We start from the raw sequence: 19871 nt of genomic DNA, 5'->3' as shown, positions 1-19871 counted from the left end.
ATAAAATATGGTTTTAGTGGCACTCTATTCGTACCACTTATCTTAATTAGAGCTTGGTCTACACAAGGTTTTACTGGGATTGTGGGGGCGGGGTGATGCGGTGAATGAAGGGGGCACAGATACGGAATGCACTGTATATGTGTGTGAGGATTTATGTTGGACAGAATGGTACAGTGCATGCCACAAAGTAAGTGCAAAAATAATCCGTGGTTGCACGGTTAACATGTTGTTACCAGCAGTTAATCGATTAAAATTCAATGAATATCGGATGTTTTGTTTTAAAGCAGTTTAAACCTAGACTCCTGGTTGATTCCAGATGTACCGTCTTTTGAGAGTTTTGTTTTAGCTTCTGATCTCTTATCATCGGAAAATATAGCACACATTTCAGGACCTAGAATTGCACATATGCTATATGACCAAATATATGTCAAAAGCTCCGACGAAGGCGGTCGTACCAGAAACGTTAATTTCTCGATTCTCTTTGCAGATACTGGCACGCCTCCTGTCATTTCCTGCAATGTTCCTCTTTCCAGGTTTTCAACGTTTAAAAAAAAATTATGTTCTGTAACATTTTAGCATTAGCATTTCATGGATTCAGCAAACTAGTGCACGGGTCATGAAATAATGGAACACTGTGACCAGTTTCTGTCAAGGTAAATATAGCAATTGAAGGAGTGGCTAACATTTGAAAAAAAAATCAATTTCAGCGGTGTTTTGTTAATTCGACTACGGAAGGACATTGTGATTAGACACGGTGCAATCTGATTAGAAATGTAACATATATAGACCGGAAGGAATGTGGTAGATTGTGAAATAACATTCTTTGCGATATACCGTGCACAGTAAACTGGATCAAAACCTTAAAAAGCACTAGTTTTCCGCCAAATTTTGCTATTGGACGTGCACCAGCGAAATTGACAGCATTTGATGACCACGTGAATTCCATTCTGTTCTAGATTTAACACTAACAGAGCTTTGCAACAAATTGTAATGAATCTGCCCAATTCCATTAGGCGAAGTTTTAAATTGTAAATTATATTGAGGCTGGGGTTACAACCAAAAGGCATTAAAATCAATCGGATTTTAAAACCAAACTCGCAAAGGTTGTGTAAACTCACACGACTACATCAATTTTTACTTGGATTTATTTGATAATTTTATTATAAGCGCACATACGCTTTATATTTGTTCACTTGATGCCGCCAAACCGAAGCATAAAATTCACCTTGGTCAGTGTTTTTCGCTCCCAAGAGAAATAATGAAAAATGTCGAAAACAAACGAGGAAAAATGTCTCTGTATTTATCACCACAGCGCATTATCCGCTGTTCTGAAATATTCCCTGCATTTTGGTGATGCTTACATGTATTAAGCTTTGCCTTTCAATCGAAGATAGGTAAATAAAAGAAACAATCGGGTAACTACAATCTATGTTACATTACTCTATCGTATCTATATGTTAATTTTAAATTGAATCGATGTTTGCCCATGTTTTCCTTAACATTCTGAATGAACTCACTGCAGAATTCTTGGGGCAGCCTCGGAAATATAAAGATTAACATAAACATAAAGTCTGATGAAGGATCCCCGACCCGAAACGTCACCTATCCATGTTCTCTCGAGATGCTGCCTGACCTGCTGAGTTACTCCAGCACTTTGTGTCTTTGTTTCCATCGGAAACATAAAGACTTAAAAAAATATATATTGTTATAACAATTACCTCGATAAGACTTGGGGTAACTTTAATGTGTCTTGATGGCGTCTTTAATGTGTTTTGATGAACACCTGGCGTGAACGCGTTAGGTGACGAACCTTAAGACGATTGTTATTTTAATGAATCTCAAGAAAAATCACACATGGGTTATCCTATAACATGAAGTTATATATTGATGAATAGAGAATAATGTAGTATCAGAGCATTATTTGCTAAATCAAACAAAGGATAATAATTTGTCAGCAATGGACCATTCTGGCTCCACCTTTCCTTGATCATCGTTGCTTTTTGCATATCTTTCATTCATTTGTTCTATTTACCTTCTATATCTCTCGTTTTGTTTTCCCATGACTCTCAGTCTGAAGAAGGGTCTCGACCCGAAATGTCAGCTACTCTTTTCCTCCAGAGATGCTGCTTGACCCGCGGAGTTACTCCAGCGTTTTGTGTCTGTCATGGGATAACATTAACGGTTCTAGCATGGAAGTACCGCGGAAATAAACCATATATAGTGATACTATTCCCATTGTATGCTTTTTCTTTCTTGGAGGGAAGACGTCCAAACTAATACTTTATATCGGAAGGCTTAAATCATCTTTGGGATATTCTATCACCACCCTTTCAGCTAATGGGGCACATTTAGCACATGTCTGTAAGACAACTTCTAAATATCAGTGAAACAACTAGCCTGCATTTGGCTGCTTGTGAATTCTGATCAAGCATTTGGCTCCCCATATAAAGTGATCCCGGAATTGAAGGGTGGGACCTCAATGTCCAAGCTGCCAGCTGAATATCTAAAAACGAAGAAACGAGCTGAAAAAAATCAATCACATAAAAATATTTTATGTCTGCTATTAAGTCGAAGAATTTCCTCTCAAGTTTCCAGCATCTGCGACTATTTTTTTAACATTCATATTCCATAATTGGAAACATTTTAAAATACAAATATAACAAAAATGCAACCAGCCAGTGCGAGTGCAAACCAAATAGCGTTGGTTATTTTGACTGGTTAGCATCATTTGCGTTTCCACCGCTGCTTTGCCGGCGCTTCAAAAAAAAAAAACAGAGGGACTGGGTTTGGTGTATGGAGAACTTCAATAAAAGCTAATCTGACGGGGATCCTGTGGGCAGAGCATCAGATTGTATTCTAATAGATCCCGCCAACGACTAAACAAATCATTCTCAAAATTGCGGAATTATACCTCAAGCTACCAGTAAGTTAGGTGATTACTGCATACTGAGCGTGTTAAATTCTGATTCTATTTCAGAAGTGCTTTATTAGTCACATACACCGGATATGAGCCGGGACAATGAAATTGTTACTTCAGCAGATTTATATAATTCTATATTAGTTCTAAATTAAAAATAGTATCGTCGAACTTAGACATGTTCAACTTCATCTACCCAAAGTGGGTATGTGTTTGGGAGGGAAGGGATGATTCGTGGTACTTTAAGTGGGTCCCGCCGACGCACCCACGCCTGCAGAACGAGGCGTTTTGACATCTGGCAAATTTCTTCAAAATAAAGGTTATAACGCGATTTGAAAAATAAACACGCACGTCGGTTGGAGGAGCAATTAGACACCGTACAATATCAGGTTAATAAACTTCCTGGCGAGTTCATTTGACGTTTCCTTCCGCGACTATGAGTCCGGCTTTAACAAATAATGGGGAAAGGAGGGGGGGAGGGGAACGTTTTCGCCAAACAGATGTTGACAGAAGTCTCAATTCAATGATATTTGTAGATGAAAAAGACAGACATATACAGCACTGGCACCGAACTGGCCGCCCAAATCTAGGAAAAGGGTCTGGAGGGAAACTAATGATGAAAAAAAACGTCTACCCCGTCTCAGTTGCCTTAATTAAATGCATGGAAAGAACCGAGAGGCTCACATCTGGTTTCAATATGGTTCTCTTTGATGGCATCAAGTGTTCTTTTCCCATATCAGGCCGCTGCAAGTAAGCGCGGAGCCCAGACTCCTGCCATTTCCACACATGTCCTGTTGAGTCCTCTTACTGAAAGCTCACGCAATCTTCGGCATGAGAACAGAATATCACGGAATGCTGAGGGGAGGGGGAGGGGAATGATAACTTCAAAACTATATAACATCTTTCCAAAAAATTAATAAAAGCGAGAAAGGAACTGAATCTTTCACATGCTTGTTTTTGCTGGTAATGCGTTCAAACACACCGCGAAACACTCGCGGAAATCGCCAAACAGAACAAACAACTGAAAATGCCTATTCGTGAAAAAACTTCGGGCATTTCCCTCCCTCTCCCCCCCCCCCCCCCCCCCCCCCTCTTTCCTTCCCTCCCCTGATCCGTGTGGTTCTGATCGCTGCTGCACAAGTGAAACAAAAGCTAAATGCTGGTCGGGCTGGCTGCACACAGGCACGATCACTGGCTCTGTGTTGTTCGGACCCAGTGCCGGCAGGCGCAGGAGCCCAGGTCACGTTCAAACGCACCGGGCACGGTTTATTTGTCTGCTTGGTGATTGAAAATGTAAGTTAGGCACATTGGATTAACTTTTTTTGCCACAAAGTTGACTTGGCGTTGCTTGTGTAGGTGAGTACATGGCCTATGTAATATTTTCTTTCGCCTGAAGCAAGGAACTATTTATGGCCGTATGCAAAGGAAAAGCGGATTCTTTTTTTTTTTGAAGGGGAGGGGGAGGGGAAGGTGCTCCACGATTGGTATAAAACATGCAAATTAGTTCTTTAACCGCAATGCAAAACAAGTGTGGGTGAGTTGGCGGGATAGATAAACAAGCTGACTCTTTGAAGTATTTTCCTGGCTGTCAGTTTCTCTCTTTTTTTACTATATTTTTCAGATAATTACGTCTTCTAACGAATTACAAAGGGATCCGAGGCCAGATTACAAGAGAGCAAAGGTTTCATTTGCCCGCTCTAATCAAAGTGGTGGGAGTGCTGTGATGGAGAGGGGTCTGTAGAACGTCAGAGGCACAGAACACAGGGGCTTTGCCACGTAATTACAGGCCTGTATTACCAGAATCTCGTCTCCCTGGGGTCACCAATTTTAATTTATTCGGCGCAAAACAATCCCTGGACGGCACTCCGCTGGCTTTTGAAGTGCCAGAAAGGCCTTTTTTTCTGCAAGCCGAAGTATTGCACACTTCAGAGTTTCCCCCGCCTAGAGTCTTCCAACCAAACTATTTTACCCTCCTGTGTGTATCTCTCTTAAACCAGAGTAAGTTGAGAAACCTCACTTGTACATCTGCAAAACATCATTCTTGCTAAACTGATGTCACCTATGTGAGTCAAGAAGGAAGGACAACTTTTCTTCAAGTTCCTGACTATGTACTGCTGTTGCATTGGCGCCGGAGAAGTTACCGACTGTAAGGAAAGTTTGCTCATTTTTTTCCTTTTTTAACGTTTTGATTTTTTCCGGCGTGGGGTTCAAGTGTGTGGAGACCTATTCTGACCGCATTAGCCCCAACTGGAGGCGAAAGGTGCCGAGGTTCAGAAGATTAATAGAATTTGTATATATACATTTTGTTTTCAACAAAAATAGTACCAAAACCATGACCTCGAATTATTCCCACGTAATGGACAGGCAAGCGGCCTCTGTGCCCACTCGCTTGGAGAATACTATCACAGCCAGCATGGACAATTTACAGTCTAAAAAGAACTTCACGGTGAGTCACCTGCTGGATCTGGAAGAAGTGGGGGAGATGAATCTTCAGCAGGCCGACGAGGGTGTGAGCGAGGCGGGCAGGAAACTGCTCGAGTCCCCGGCGGTGACCAGCGGCAGTGACACTCCCCAACAAGAAAGTAAGTGTGAACAAAACATAAATAAAATAGGGGACAAGGGTTTACTAACGGGATTATCACTGTGGCGCAAAGAGTGATCATCGCATTAACACGTACGTGTAAATGTCGTGGAGCCGTTTGTTATTACGGAAGCTTGGAGATGTCGCTTGGCACAGTCCCGAGGCGCCTTTTATGAGGCAGATGGAGGTAAATGTTTTGCGGAGGGGGGCGGGTGAAGAAAAACACACTTAAAAGTTCCTTGTGCAAGATATTCCGTACTCTCGCCTGCTATTTACAGAATTTCCCTAATGCGAATATGTTGTGGGTGTAGTGGAAATGTTTAAAATAATCTGTATCGAGTTTCGCCCCCTTACACAGTGTGTTCTAACTAACTAGTGTTTCATACTGAAAAGAAGTACAGGTATGTAGGAAAATAGAAACGACTCATAAACTGAGAATTAACAGCCAATGTCAATAGTAACTTCAAGCAGTAATGTTACAATGCATTAATGTTACAATGCAATGTGAGTATTGGAGTAGGACAGTTTGGAGAGGTAGGTTGTTACGTTCTGGTGGACCACATTATACCAATGGAGAATATTTCAAGGTCATGTCTACGTGGATAACGCCATTAAATACAATTGATTTGGCAATTGTAAATTCAGAGTTGTGCCGTCCAACTATTTAGCAATGCGTCTGCCCCATTAGCAAAACCATATTGCTTTTGATCATTCATTATCTGAGAACATGTGTAGCCATTACAAGTGGACGTATTGAATTTGACAAAAGTGCTTTAAGTGTCCCCACAGACGATAACACTGGTAATGACAGCTAATCTGATTAGAAAGATAAATTGATTGGTCATGCATCAACGATAAAATACGATATCTTTGTTTTCAATGAATGTGAAGTTAAGGAAACATTTACTTCCAATTATCCACGGCAACAGGCTGGCCAAAACTCACTCTCTCCCTGTGCACAGAATAACTCCGATTTTTATCACTTTTTGAAGAGAAATAATTTCCACATCCAGTAACACATGATTGTTTTTGCATTTTCCGTCAGCGCCGAATATAAGGGAATGCGTGCTGGGACAGGGGGTAATATTTAAACTATCTACCCTAAATAGACGGAGGCCCAGATGAGCAAAAGAGGATCAATTGGTACATGATTTGACGTGGGACAGTCATTTTTATTTGCTTCAATTATATATTTCAAAAACAAAAGCCCCTGAAAATTCGATTCTCTTCCAGTGCTGGCACCAGTTTGCTAATAAAAGATAAGAGGAAAAGCGCGTAAATTCTTAGCTTCTTTCATCCTAGTGCAGTTAAGATAAAGATTGTTAGATGTTTTCCGCCTGCCTGTGGAACAGAGTGAGTTCGATGCTGCCTGATTGATGTGTGGTGTTCAGAATGTCTCTCTCTCTCCCCCCCCCCTCCCCTTTCCCTCCAGAGACCTCTACTGACCATTAGATACGGCTTATTGAGCCAGCCTGGCCTAAATTCATCAGCCCCCACCCCTTTACATTTCTCTGACAGCACAGCAGATGTGGATCGGCGCCGGCAATGTGCCCCTGACCGGAGATCTGCCTTGATCCCCTGGTCTGAGAATCTGCCCCGAGCAACACAACGAGTCTGACATTCTGAACAAGGCCCCGGGAAACGACTACTAACATTTTATAGTTTATAGTTGCGCCCGCTACATTTTAACAGTCCAATTATGGAACACATTGCTGGTTGAGACCATTTTGTGTTTATAACAAGCTTCGTAAGGCCAGGTATTAAGCCAAGGGAATATTTGAGGAGAGGAAAGGGAGTCCGTTCTATCAAGTTAGTACACGCTTTCAAATGAAGACCCATCCCTCCCAAAGCTCCCACGTTTAAAGGCCCAGAATTAACCGCTGGCCTCCAAGGGATGTGATATTAACGTACGCCGTTTAACCAAAGCAGCACAAGGTTGTTTTTTTGAAGAAGTGCCCTGCAGTGGTTCATCGCTAAGCAGCCAGTGTCACCCTAGGCACAGTGTGGGGGAGATGGTGGGTGCTCTCACCTCAACACATGGGATTATCCATTCAGCCGACACACTTCACACTTTTAAACATTTGCGGCAGCCAGACCAGACCGACTCGTCCGCAAGTCAGAAAGTTAACTGAGTAATAGCGAAGAGGAGTTATACAATTAATACAACCTGACACAATTTCTAGGGGTGTTAGAAACCTCGTTTGCTTTCCTTTTGAAGTAATAAAGAAGTGGAGTTGCATCTGTACAACGGACATCATGTGTTGTCAAAGGTTCGCGTGAGGTTGGCGGATAATCACAATACAGATAGAATGAGCCTCACTGCGGAAGTGTCGTTACATAACCTTTCACCGGTTGATTTTTTTTCCTGGTAGATTGGAAGGCAAGCAGTCAAGAAACACGGCGGTTATAAAGTTACAGCAAGAAAGTTGCTATTTATTCATCTGATTCGTAGTTTAAGTTATCGGTTACAGCTGTAAATAATTATTTAGTGTTTGACAATAAGAATGATTTCAGTGAAGGTCAGTAGGACTCCAGTGGATATATACGGAGATTATGAGTAAGGAGCAGCAGATGCTGGTTTAAACCGAAGATAGACACTCCACATCACCGTCCAAATCCCTCGTTTTCCTTATCCCTAACCAGTCTGAAGAAGGGTCTCGACCGAAACGTCACCCATTCCTTCTCTCCAGAGATGCTGCCCGTCCCGCTGAGTCACTCCAGCTTTTTGTGTCTATCTAGGGAGATTATGATTTGCTTAAGCTTTGATCTGAAGCATTTTCGGGCGGAATCAACTGTTCGTTAACAGTTGCGTGCAGCCGTCAACGAAATCATAAAATACAGATTGACTTGCGCAAGATTACAAACTTATTTACGCACCCTTATAAAACGGCACTGGAATGCAAGTTCGAATCTGGAGGAGGGTTGGAATACAACCCTATACCGCAACAGAAATAAATTGTCTTAAGAAATTCCTAAGTTGGAATGCACAACCCGCTGGCACTTCAAGCATTGTAACCATTTCTTCAATTAATATGAGAAACAGGCATCGATTAAACCAGGTGCATTATCCGACTCAGGCAAGTGGCTTTTTTTCTCAAATCAGCATTTACGACATCCACTGTTATAAAATTGCAATGCCATCAAAAGCAACTATTTTCCGCCCTAAATCTCAATTATCCATCATAAACGGGTGGCTATTTGTTAATGCAGTATAGTGCCCAGTCTATTGTATCACAACAGTTAACTCGTACTCGCATCCATCATATAATTATATTATTCTTCAGTATACAGTGTCAGATCATGGAAAAAGAATCTGGAATTGCTTGGAGACTCCTGCAGGAGAGATGATTTTCATTGTAGGGTAGGGTGGCCATTTCATTGCAGTTTTAGCCATTGTAAGAACTGCTCTTTATAGGACAAAGGAAAATATCTTAGCTAAATATTTCTCTATCCTCACGCAAGTTTCCTGTGCTAGGAAGTTCCCTGTCGTGTTTTCTGTTTCAATTTTCGCTCGGGAAACCTGTACTTCTTGGGACAATATTGATGCTTAGAACCGCTCATCCACTCATCAATCAAAGCCTGGGCCTGATTTTGGAAATGAGAAATAAAGATTTAAAAAATGGAAGATCAGCCCCAGGTATTCAGGGCCGAAATAATGTTGGGAAAACATGGAGCACACAGGCCCTATTTTATGACTCCTTTATGATTTATTTTTAAAAATAGGACTACAAAGGCGTTCGAAAAGCAACAGAAAAGATTCATCTGATAATCTGAAGTCATATCAAATAGCTACAAATGTAAAACACGCAGGGACACCAATGGAGAGAACGTGCTAGCCTGTTCCGCTGAATCACTCCAGGTTTTTGTGTCTATCTTCGGTTTAAACCAACAGTTCCTTCTTACACATGCTACATTTATTAAATAATTGTTCAAGATCAAATGGCCGTTTGGTTTGGATATTTGCCCTTCGCTTGGGGCGATCGACCAGTTTTGCAGACAATTCCAAGTGCGAAATTGAAATGTTTTATTTTGAAGTGATGTCTCTCCTTTCCTTCTCCATTTGAAACTTAGCAGTAGTTTTAACAGAATGATAGTCATTAACCTTCGAGGAGAGATATTTGACGGATAAGCGTGGCCATGAGACAGAGAGACAGGCTACAACCGAACTGCACAAATAGTGTGTTCTTCAGATCACTTGTACTCCAACTAGAGCATTCTTTCTCGTTTAATTCCGCAAGTGCTAACTGATTAAACGGTGCGTATAATTGTTTTTATGGAGTGTAGGTGATAAAATAAACACAGAGCAGAAGAAGAAGCGGAAGCAGAGGAGGAACAGGACCACATTCAACAGCAGCCAACTGCAGGCCCTGGAGAGGGTTTTCGAGCGGACGCATTACCCGGACGCATTTGTACGCGAGGATCTGGCTAGAAGAGTCAACCTCACGGAGGCCAGAGTCCAGGTAGCTTCTTTATATTCAGTTTCATATTTTGAGATCATTGCCTTTCCAGTGCGGTTTATTTTCATTTCTCCATGGTTTGTGTAAAGGATTAGAGAAAGCAAGTAGATAGATATTTTTTAAGCTATTTTTACAGGTTATATACTCTCTGCTGTTGCGCACATAGTTTTACCTGTGCGGCATATGATGTTTCCCCTAAACTACGAGCAGCCCGCCGCCCCCCCCCTTTTTCTTTTGCTTTCACTTCAATAAAGCACAAAATAAAGCAATATTGCCATCATAAACAGTCTGGATTAGGGCACTGAATTATTAGTGCACTTTTTAATGTACAATACGCATAAATGCTTAAACATTTTTATCATTAACCTACACAAGACCCAAACATGTATTGAGAGCCACAGAATTTATTTAACAATGCTTGTATACCTTGCTCAGCCTTGAATTCTACAAACATTTTCAATATCGATCCATTTCCAAATTCTAAAGTTCCAGTGTTTCATATATCTTATATAGTAAACAACCCAAAGACTAAAGGATATCTATAACTAGCGGCTCCTCATATTCTAGAGAATGATAGCAGATATGAAGTGGGATTCAGAATTTGTGTGACTGGAAATAGGCGCTTACTGACCTGCCTGTCAGGCAGGGTGTTCATTCCAAAAGAAAATACGCTGTAAGAATGGCAACGACAGATCTCAACCGCACGGACAGAATAGGAATGAATATATCATATTTGCGGTTCTCATATTATTATCACAATATTGTCCAACTTTTATTCAAAACATCGTTTCTCTGCGCCCGAGTCCCAGTTTATCAAACGCGACAATCGAAATAATTTGTGCATTGGTGTTAGATTTAAAACCCAATATACTGAAGAGTGGGATCATGGAGCAAGCAAATTCCTTTTCAACTTGAAGATACAGAACATTTTATTTTATTGTTTTGAGCGTATCGTCGTGATGAATGTGTTTCAGATGAATTTAGTTGCGCGCGGCAGTGCTTTTATTTGGGATCTCTCGTCTCACTGGTCAATGTAACACACGAACGAATTCATGGGCATTCATTGTCCGCTCGCACATTTCAATATTTTTGCTTTACCAGGCTTCCTGGTAAAATTGTTGTATTAGCCAATCAGTGTCACATAATGCAATGTTATGGAAAAACACTTCTGGTAAGTAAATGTTATGGGGCGACGCATGATAATGTATTGAAGACATAACCTCATTGCTGAATATGGATCTTGAACTGTAGAGGAGTTAATGTCCTGTTGCGAGCTTATAAACGAAACACGAAAGCCAGAACATTTAAAAAAATCTCCAGCATTACCTATTTCCACCCCGAGAATGGATGTAACGCACCAACGACCTACGAGCCCGTTGCAAATGGCAGTATATTAATAGCATGGCAGCAATAGATACATCTCTGCGTTGCAAGCAATCTGTAGGCAGATTGTTGTGATCGTTTTATTTAGTCCACGAGATCCACCATGTAATATTAAGATGTGAGGAAAGGAACTGCAGATGCTGGTTTACACCGAAGATAGACACAAAATGCTGGAGTAACTCAGCGGGACAGGCAGCGTCCCTGGAGAGAAGTAATAGACGAGACTTGGGTGCGGAATGAAATCCCCAACTCTCACAAATCCCAATGTAAGAAAACAGGGGAAGCTTCACACCTTAAGCAAGTGTGTCTTCAAACTGAGAACCAAAATCTCCTAATCACAAGGACTCCAAATCAATAATTGTGCGTAAACCAGAAAATGAAATAATGGTATCAGTATATTATTCTTCAATCCTCCCGTTCTCCAATGCGGATCCAATGTACCACGTGTAGGAAGGAACTGCAGATGCTGTATAAACCGAAGATAAGACACAAAATGCTGGAGTAACTCAGCAGGACAGGCAGTATCTCTGGAGAAAGAGAATGGGTGACGTTTGGTGTCAAGACCCTTCTTCAGACTAGTCAGGGGAAAGGGAAACGAGAGATGTAGACAGTGATGGAGAGAGATATAGAACAAATGAATGATGCGGTGGCGAGTCTGGGTTAAAACGTGATCGTAAAGTCGGAGAGCAGGCGGAATCACAGACATGTTCCTTGGGAGAGACCAGTTATGTTAGAATGTCCACAGTCCTTGTATTGTGACGGCCTGTGGGTATTTCTCGATATTTTGAGAATATGCCTTATTAGCAGGTCGGGGAGGAAGTCTAGGACCATCTCTGTTCTACCACGCAGGTGGGAGGGGAACGTATGTTCCCAGGATGACACAAAAAGCTGTAGTAACTCAGCGGGACAGGCAGCATCTCTGGAAAGAAGGAATGGGTGACGTTTCGGGTCGAGACCCTTCTTCAGATTAGTCTGGGGAAAGGGAAACGAGAGAGGTCTGAAGGAAGGTCTCGACCCGAAACCACCAATTCCTTCCCTCCAGAGATGCTGCCTGACCCGCTGAGTTACTCCAGCTTTTTGTGTCTATCTTCGGTTTAAACCAGCATCTACAGTTCCTTTCCGACACATTACGTGGGTATTGGGCTCATATAAACATTCACATTTCACTATTTTCAAACTCAGCAGGAAAGATAGAAGACATCATCCTCCACTTTTATTACCATGCTATCGGACAAACACTTTAAAACGTTCAGGTGAAGCCCTTACAAATGCCAGCCGGTTCGCACGATAGCCTCCGCACTCTCGCTGTACCATCAAACGTTATTCTACGAATTAAAATTCCTTCCTTCCAATTTTTATTTCCATCCCGGAAATGTTAGATCAATCATTTGTTTAAACAACTAAGTTCTTTAGGTAGAGTTGTGAAGTTTTTATATAGGTCAGCAAGGTCATTCAAAATGGTCTGACAACTCGTCAACTTCTAAATGGGCCCTTTTAATCTGGAAATTGTTCTAACAGTGTATCTAGAAATGATTAGCAAAATATTGTATTTTTGTTAAATCCCATGGGTGTTTAAAAAAACGGCACTAATTAGATTCCTTCTTCCAAGAATTATTATTCAACATAAAAAAATAAAGATCGTGCAGTTTGGTTTCGTTTCAAGTGGAGCCGTCCACTATCTTCTAGTAAGCAGGAAGGATGTCGTGAAAAATGAGTAATGTGGATATTGAGGGTTGGTTTTCCGATTGTTTACAGCAGAAGCAACAGTCCGTGTTGGGCAGCATTAATGACATTGTGCCGCCCATAAAATACGATACCTGCCATAAGTCTCGCTGGCAGGTATCGCATTTCTTCACTTTTCTTCACTTAAAACCCGAGCGATATTGTTTGTCAAGATTTGTAACGCTGGGGTTCAGTCCCCAACACACAGTCCCCAATTCAGTTCCCCAACTGTCCTGGCACGTCGCCCCAGTCTGTGAAAGAGATGTCTTTTACGTGGCATGTCGTTGTCAGGTAAGCTCTTCATTGGGCAACGAACTCGTTTAGATGTAGGTGTAGGAAGGAACTACAGATGTTGGTTTAAAGCGAAGAAAGACACAAAAAGCTGGAGTAACTCAGCGGGTCAGACAGCATCTCTGGAGAAAATGATTAGATGACGTTTCGGATACGAAGGGCCTCGACCCGAAACGTCATCTAATCTTTTTCTCCAGAGGTGCCGCCCGACCCGCGGAGTTACTCCAGCTTTTTATGTCTTTCTGACGTTTGTTTAGATGTATACAGGAGAGGAAAGGCACTGCAGATGCTGGAATCATGGGCAAACACAAAGTACTGGAGGAATTCAGTGGGTCAGGCAGCATCTGGGGAAGGAATGGACAGGCGACGTTTCGCCCAGACCCTTCTTCAGGCTCAATACTTAGATGTATCCCGAAACTCTTTTCCAATTAAACAAAACTTCCAACAAAATACTCTAATGGTTAAACCACCAAGCGAGTTTAAGATATAAATTTGAATCCCAGTGTATCTACTTGAGGAACCCAATGGTATGGAATGGTCACACTCATAAACTATTGAAACCTTTACTAGTTGAGAAGATAGATGTACAACTAGTCTATTCGTTCCGCCTGCACAGAACCTACTCCTAAGGTTTGATGATGGTACAACAGTGTGTGTGTGTGTGTGGGGGGGGGGGGGGGGGGGGGGGGTCGCTAAAGTCCCAAATCAAAGTAACATTTCAAAAATACAACTTTAATGTTGTCCCCCAAAATATACGCTCTGTAACTCTTGTCTCCTGAGATTGCATAATCAAAGCCATTTTCTCCCGATCAAATGACGATCCCCAAATGGCTCCCCACAACGCTTTACTCGGGCTATGCCCCGTTATAGAATGTAATGAGCGATACATATTTTGGCCTGGGAAGAAACTGAGCCACAAATAAACCGCTGGAGGAACTCAGCGGACCAGACAGCATCTGCAAGGGGTTGAAGCTGAGACATGATCTGTGTAGGATCATGTGTCTCCCTGATTACATTTTATCTCTGTTTGCTTTGTTGTCATCTTCTCCTAGCTAACAACGATCTATTCTAAACTGCCCTTGAGCTGCATCTCTTTTGATGTCTCGTTTTGACACCTTACCTTTCCTTATCGCTGTGTCTTCCTCTCCCCTGACTTTCAGTGAAGAAGGGTCTCGACCCTGTTTTGGGGTAAGGGGGAATTGTACAAAAGGGACGGATTGTACCTTAACATGTGGGGGACCAGCATTCTGGCAGGCAGGTTTCCCACTGCAACACGGGTGGTTTAAAACTAAATAGGGAGGGGGGGGGGGGGTCAAATGATCCCAGTCAAGGATGGAGTTAAAGGGAAAGAGAGTGAAGGGATAGTTAATGACCCCAGAATTAATGGGAAAGAAAGCTCACAAAGGGATAGGAGAGTATGGCCAAGTGAAATAGGAATCGATGTGAAAGGTGAGATGAGTAAGGAATTAAAACTATTGTATATGAATGCGCAAAGTATAAGATGTAAAGTAGATGTGCTTGAGGCTCAGTTAGAGGTTTGTAGATATGACATTGTGGCGATTACAGAGACGTGGCTGCAGGAGGATCGGGCCTGGGAACTTAATATTCTGGGTTATACATCCCATAGAAAGGACAGGCAGGTGGGCAGAGGAGGTGGGGTAGCTCTGTTGGTGAGGAACAAAATTCAGTCCCTTGCGAGGGTGACATAGGGTCTGATGAGGTAGAGTCACTGTGGATAGAATTGAGGAATTGTAAAGGTAAGAAGACACTAATTGGAGTTATCTACAGACCCCCAAATATAGCCCGGATGTAGGGTGTAAGTTGCAGCAGGAGTTAAAGCTGTAACAAAGGTAATGCCACTGTGGTGATGGGGGATTTCAATATGCAAGTAGACTGGGAAAATCATATTGGTTCTGGACCCCAAGAAAGAGAGTTTGTGGAGTGCCTCCAAGATGGATTCTTAGAGCTTGTAATGGAGCCTACCAGAGAAAAGGCAATTCTGGATTTAGTGTTGTCCAATGAACCGGATTTGACAAGAGAACTCGAGGTAAAAAAAACCGCTTGGAGGTAGTGATCATAATATGATTAGTTTTAATCTGCAATTTGAAAGGGAAAAGGTTAAATCAGAAGTGTCAGTGTTGCAGTTGAACAAAGAGGACTATGAAGGCATGAGAGAGGAGCTGGCCAAGGTCGACTGGAAAGGGATCCTAGCAGGAATGACGGTGGAACTGACGGCAGGAATTTCTGGGCATAATCCGGAAGATGCAGGATCATTTCATTCCAAAGCGGAAGAAAGATTCTAAGGGGAGTAAGAGGCAACCGTGGCTGACAGGGGAAGTTAGGGATGGAATAAAACTCAAAGAAAAGATGTTTTACACAGTGAAGAGTAGCAGGAAGCCAGAGGATTGGGAAACTTTCAAAGGACAACAGAAGGTAACAAAACTGGCAATATGGGCTGAAAAGATGAAGTACGAGGGGAAGCTGGCCAAGAATATTAAGAAGGACAGTAAAAGTTTCTTTAGATATGTTAAGAGAAAAAAATTAGCAAAGACAAATGTGGGTCCATTGAAGGCACACACAGGTGAAATTATTATGGGTAACAAGGAAATGGCAGAAGAGTTGAACAGGTACTTTGGATCTGTCTTCACTAAGGAAGACACAAACAATCTCCCAGATGTACTAGAGGACAGAGGATCTAGGGGGATAGAGGAACTGAAAGAAATTTACATTAGGCGAGAAATAGTATTGGGTAGACTGATGGGGCTGACGGTTGATATATCCCCAGGGCCTGATGGTCTGCATCCCAGGATACTCAGGGAGGTGGCTCAAGAAATAGTTAACGCTTTGATGATCATTTTCCAATGTTCAATAGATTCAGGATCAGTTCCTGTGGATTGGAGGATAGCTAATGTTATCCCACTTTTCAAGAAAGGAGCAAGAGAGAAAACGGGGAATTACAAACCAGTTAGCCTGACATCGGTGGTGGGGAAGATGCTGGAGTCAATTATTAAAGAGGTAATAACGGTGCATTTGGATAGCAGTAAAAGGATAAGTACAAGTCAGCATGGATTTATGAAAGGGAAATCATGCTTGACTAATCTTCTGGAATTTTTTGAGGATGTGACAAGTAAAATGGATGAAGGGGAGCCAGTGGATGTAGTGTATCTAGACTTTCAGAAAGCCTTTGATAAGGTCCCACACACGAGATTGGTGAGCAAAATTAGAGCACATGGTATTGGGGGTAGGGTGTTGACACGGATAGAGAATTGGTTGGCAGACAGGAAGCAAAGAGTAGGAGTAAACGGGTCCTTTTCAGAATGGCAGGCAGTGGCGCAAGGCTCGGTGTTGGGGTTGCAACTATTTACCATATATATTAATGATTTGGATGAAGGAATTAGAAGTAACACTAGCAAGTTTGCAGATGACACAAAGCTGGGTGGCAGTGTGAACTCCGAAGAGGATGTTAGGAGGTTGCAGGGTGACCTGGACAGGTTGAGTGAGTGGGCAGATGCATGGCAGGTGCAGTATAATGTAGATAAATGTGAGGTTATCCACTTTGGCGGCAAAAACAAGGAGGCAGATTATTATCTCAATGGTCTTCAGTCTGAAGAAGGGTCTCGACCCGAAACGTCACCCATTCCTTCTCTCCCGAAATGCTGCCTGACCTGCTGAGTTACTCCAGCATTTTATGAATAAATACCTTCGATTTGTACCAGCATCTGCAGTTATCTTCTTATATTATCTCAATGGTGTCAGGTTAGGTAAGGGGGAAGTGCAGCGATACCTGGGTGTCCTTGTACACCAGTCACTGAAAGTTGGCGTGCAGGTACAGCAGGCAGTGAAGAAAGTTAATGGCATGTTGGCCTTCATAACGAGAGGATTTCAGTATAGGAGTGAAGAGGTTCTTCTACAGTTTTATGTCTCCTGGTGAGACCACATCTGGAGTATTGTGTACAGTTTTTGTCTCCTAATTTGAGGAAGGACATCCTTGTAATTGAGGCAGTGCAGCGTAGGTTCACGAGATTGATCCCTGGGATGGCGGGACTGCCGTATGAGGAAAGATTGAAAATATTAGGCTTGTATTCACTGGAGTTTAGAAGAACCAGAGGAGATCTTATAGAGACATATAAAATTATAAAAGGACTGGACAAGCTAGATGCAGGAAACATGTTCCCAATGTTGGAGGAGTACAGAATCAGGGGCCACAGTCTTCGAATAAAGGGGAGGCCATTTAAAACTGAGGTGAGAAGCAACTTTTTCACTCAGAGAGTTGTGAATTTGTGGAATTCTCTGCCACACAGGGCAGTGGAGGCCAAATCACTGGATGGATTTAAGAGTTAAATAGAGCTCTGGGGGCTAGTGGAATCAATGGATATAGGGAGAATTTGGGCACAGGTTACTGATTGTGGATGAACAGCCATGATCACAACGAATGGTGGTGCTGGCTCGAAGGGCCGAATGACCTCCTTCACCTATTTTCTATGTTTCTATGTTTCTATGACCCGAAACGTCACCGATCCCTTCTGTCCAGAGATGATGCCTATCCCGCTGAGTTACTCCAGCATGTTGTGTCTATCTGAGACATGGCCTGTCCATCGCTTCCACTAACGCTGCCGGAGCCGCTGAGTCCCTCCAGCACTTTTGTGTTTTTTGATGTCACTAAATATTCCAGCATCTGCAGCCTTTTGAGTCTCCCAGAAAATGGCCTCATCTGTTTTGGTCAAAATTGGAATGGATAATGACGTTTAAACGCAATGGATTTATTTTTGTTTGTTCTCCCTCTTCCCCAGGTTTGGTTTCAAAACAGAAGGGCGAAATTCCGTCGAAATGAGAGGGCCTTACTGGCCAGTAAAAATGCGTCCATCCTCAAGTCATTCAGCGGAGAGGCGGTGGAGCAGCCGATGGCACCGCGCCCAGCGCCAAGAGCCCAGGATTACCTGTCCTGGGGAACGACATCTCCATATGGGTAATCTCTTATTGGTAATATAGATATATATTGTCTGGAAATTGCCTTTGCATAGTCACAGCCAATCTGACTGCAGCCTCCAAGACTCCGATTTAACTGCCCCTACATGGCGCTGTATTTCACATCGTCAATACGTGTAAACAATTGGATGCTGTAACCCCCGATTCCAGATCATGCAGTCTGGTATTAACTCCGCGCTGAGAACAATTCAAATATGACCATCAATTTCTCTCCAAGCATAACTAAAATTTAACCACCCAAACCCACGAACACTTATCCTGGTTTAGTCCTTTGGTTAATGCAGAGCATGGATGTGATATGTCAACTACTTAACTGCAGTGATATATGGAGGCGGTCCACACAGAATAGTGGAAATGTGTGGTAGCAGCATCAAATTTATAGAGGTGATTGGATTTCAAATATGCTTCCGTTGGCAAGCCTTTTGGATCTTCCCTATAAACTTAAAGGTGTTGTAGAAATAAAAGGTGCTTAAAGTGTTTTCTTGGGCAAGCGCAAGCATCACAAGGAACAAATAATTCAATAGATTTATATAATTAGATAATTACCTACAGGCCAGGGACTGGTGAATATCAGAGAAGTGTGTGCTCATTCTCAATACGGTGGCAATGATCCATTGGAGATTTTGTTGTGACTTGTACATTCAGACTGAGATATGGTTCTGAACATTTTCATAATCTAAGGGAAATTTGACAGGAAGTTTAAGTTAAATCCAGGGTAGAGCCCATCCAGCATTTCCCTAATCCCAACTGTCCTCAATAAAGGTCCCAACGTGACCAAAGAAATGTGCACCTGTGCTATTATCTGTCTTTGTCAGAAAAATGTCTAGATAGCCGGTACTCTTTGCTTCAGATCATCAGGACACAAAGTAATAAACATTTCAGTAGGCATGTTTCTCGGCAGCAAAACATCAATGTCCCCATGGCAATTTATAATGGAAGGAAAACAAAGCTAGCACTTTGGCAGCAGACTGTTAGCAGTGGTAAATAAGGAACTAAATTATGAACAAGGAACTCATTTCCCATTTGGTTAAGGAACAAAATGTTAACCAATGTGCAGCATTATTCAATAGATTTAGGAAGGTATATAAAACATTAAAATATTTCATGAATTAAATGTTTATACATGAAATCTCAAATGTAACTCACTGGCATGAACTAGTATATAACTTTTACTGTACTTAATACTGAAATAGCGCATATTGATTAGGGTACATTAAAAAGACATAAGCAGGATATTGAGAGTATTCTCCTGAGGATGCTAAATGTTCTTTGGAGAATAAGTATTCAAAATCCATATTCAAATTTAACTCCACCTGGTGCATTTGACTCTATTGAAATACAGGTGATCCTAATGCCAATGTTCATTCTCTAAGCATGATACTTTATTACAATTTTCAAATTTAATTATTTAAAATCAAAGGAAGCCATTCCCCATTGCACTTAATGCGAAGAATAATATTTTTTCCAAGCACCACCACAAGAGTAAATAATGTTATTGCACTTTCAATCAATTCCACTCACTACACCATACATA

General features: G+C 42.0%; 1 protein-coding gene across 2 annotated transcripts in view; it reads left to right on the top strand.

Annotated features, from left to right (window-relative positions):
• The first annotated feature begins 4162 nt into the window (after window positions 1–4162).
• The window catches only part of LOC144598133 (paired mesoderm homeobox protein 1-like), a 30672-nt gene continuing 14963 nt past the window's right edge, over window positions 4163–19871 (top strand). Inside the window, exons 1-4 of one of the 2 annotated variants that reach the window (XM_078408024.1) lie at window positions 4163–4210; window positions 4539–5499; window positions 9783–9958; window positions 18142–18317. In XM_078408024.1, coding sequence (XP_078264150.1) covers window positions 5250–5499; window positions 9783–9958; window positions 18142–18317 — 602 coding nt within the window. In that variant the 5' untranslated portion in view covers window positions 4163–4210; window positions 4539–5249. Of the gene's footprint in view, window positions 4211–4538; window positions 5500–9782; window positions 9959–18141; window positions 18332–19871 lie in introns of both variants that reach the window. The other variant, XM_078408025.1, reaches the window with a different exon arrangement.

Source organism: Rhinoraja longicauda, chromosome 11 (assembly GCF_053455715.1).
Source record: "Rhinoraja longicauda isolate Sanriku21f chromosome 11, sRhiLon1.1, whole genome shotgun sequence".
NCBI lineage: Eukaryota > Metazoa > Chordata > Chondrichthyes > Rajiformes > Arhynchobatidae > Rhinoraja > Rhinoraja longicauda.
The sequence above is the reverse complement of the archived record's forward strand: the minus strand, read 5'-3'. Positions and strand labels throughout refer to the sequence as shown.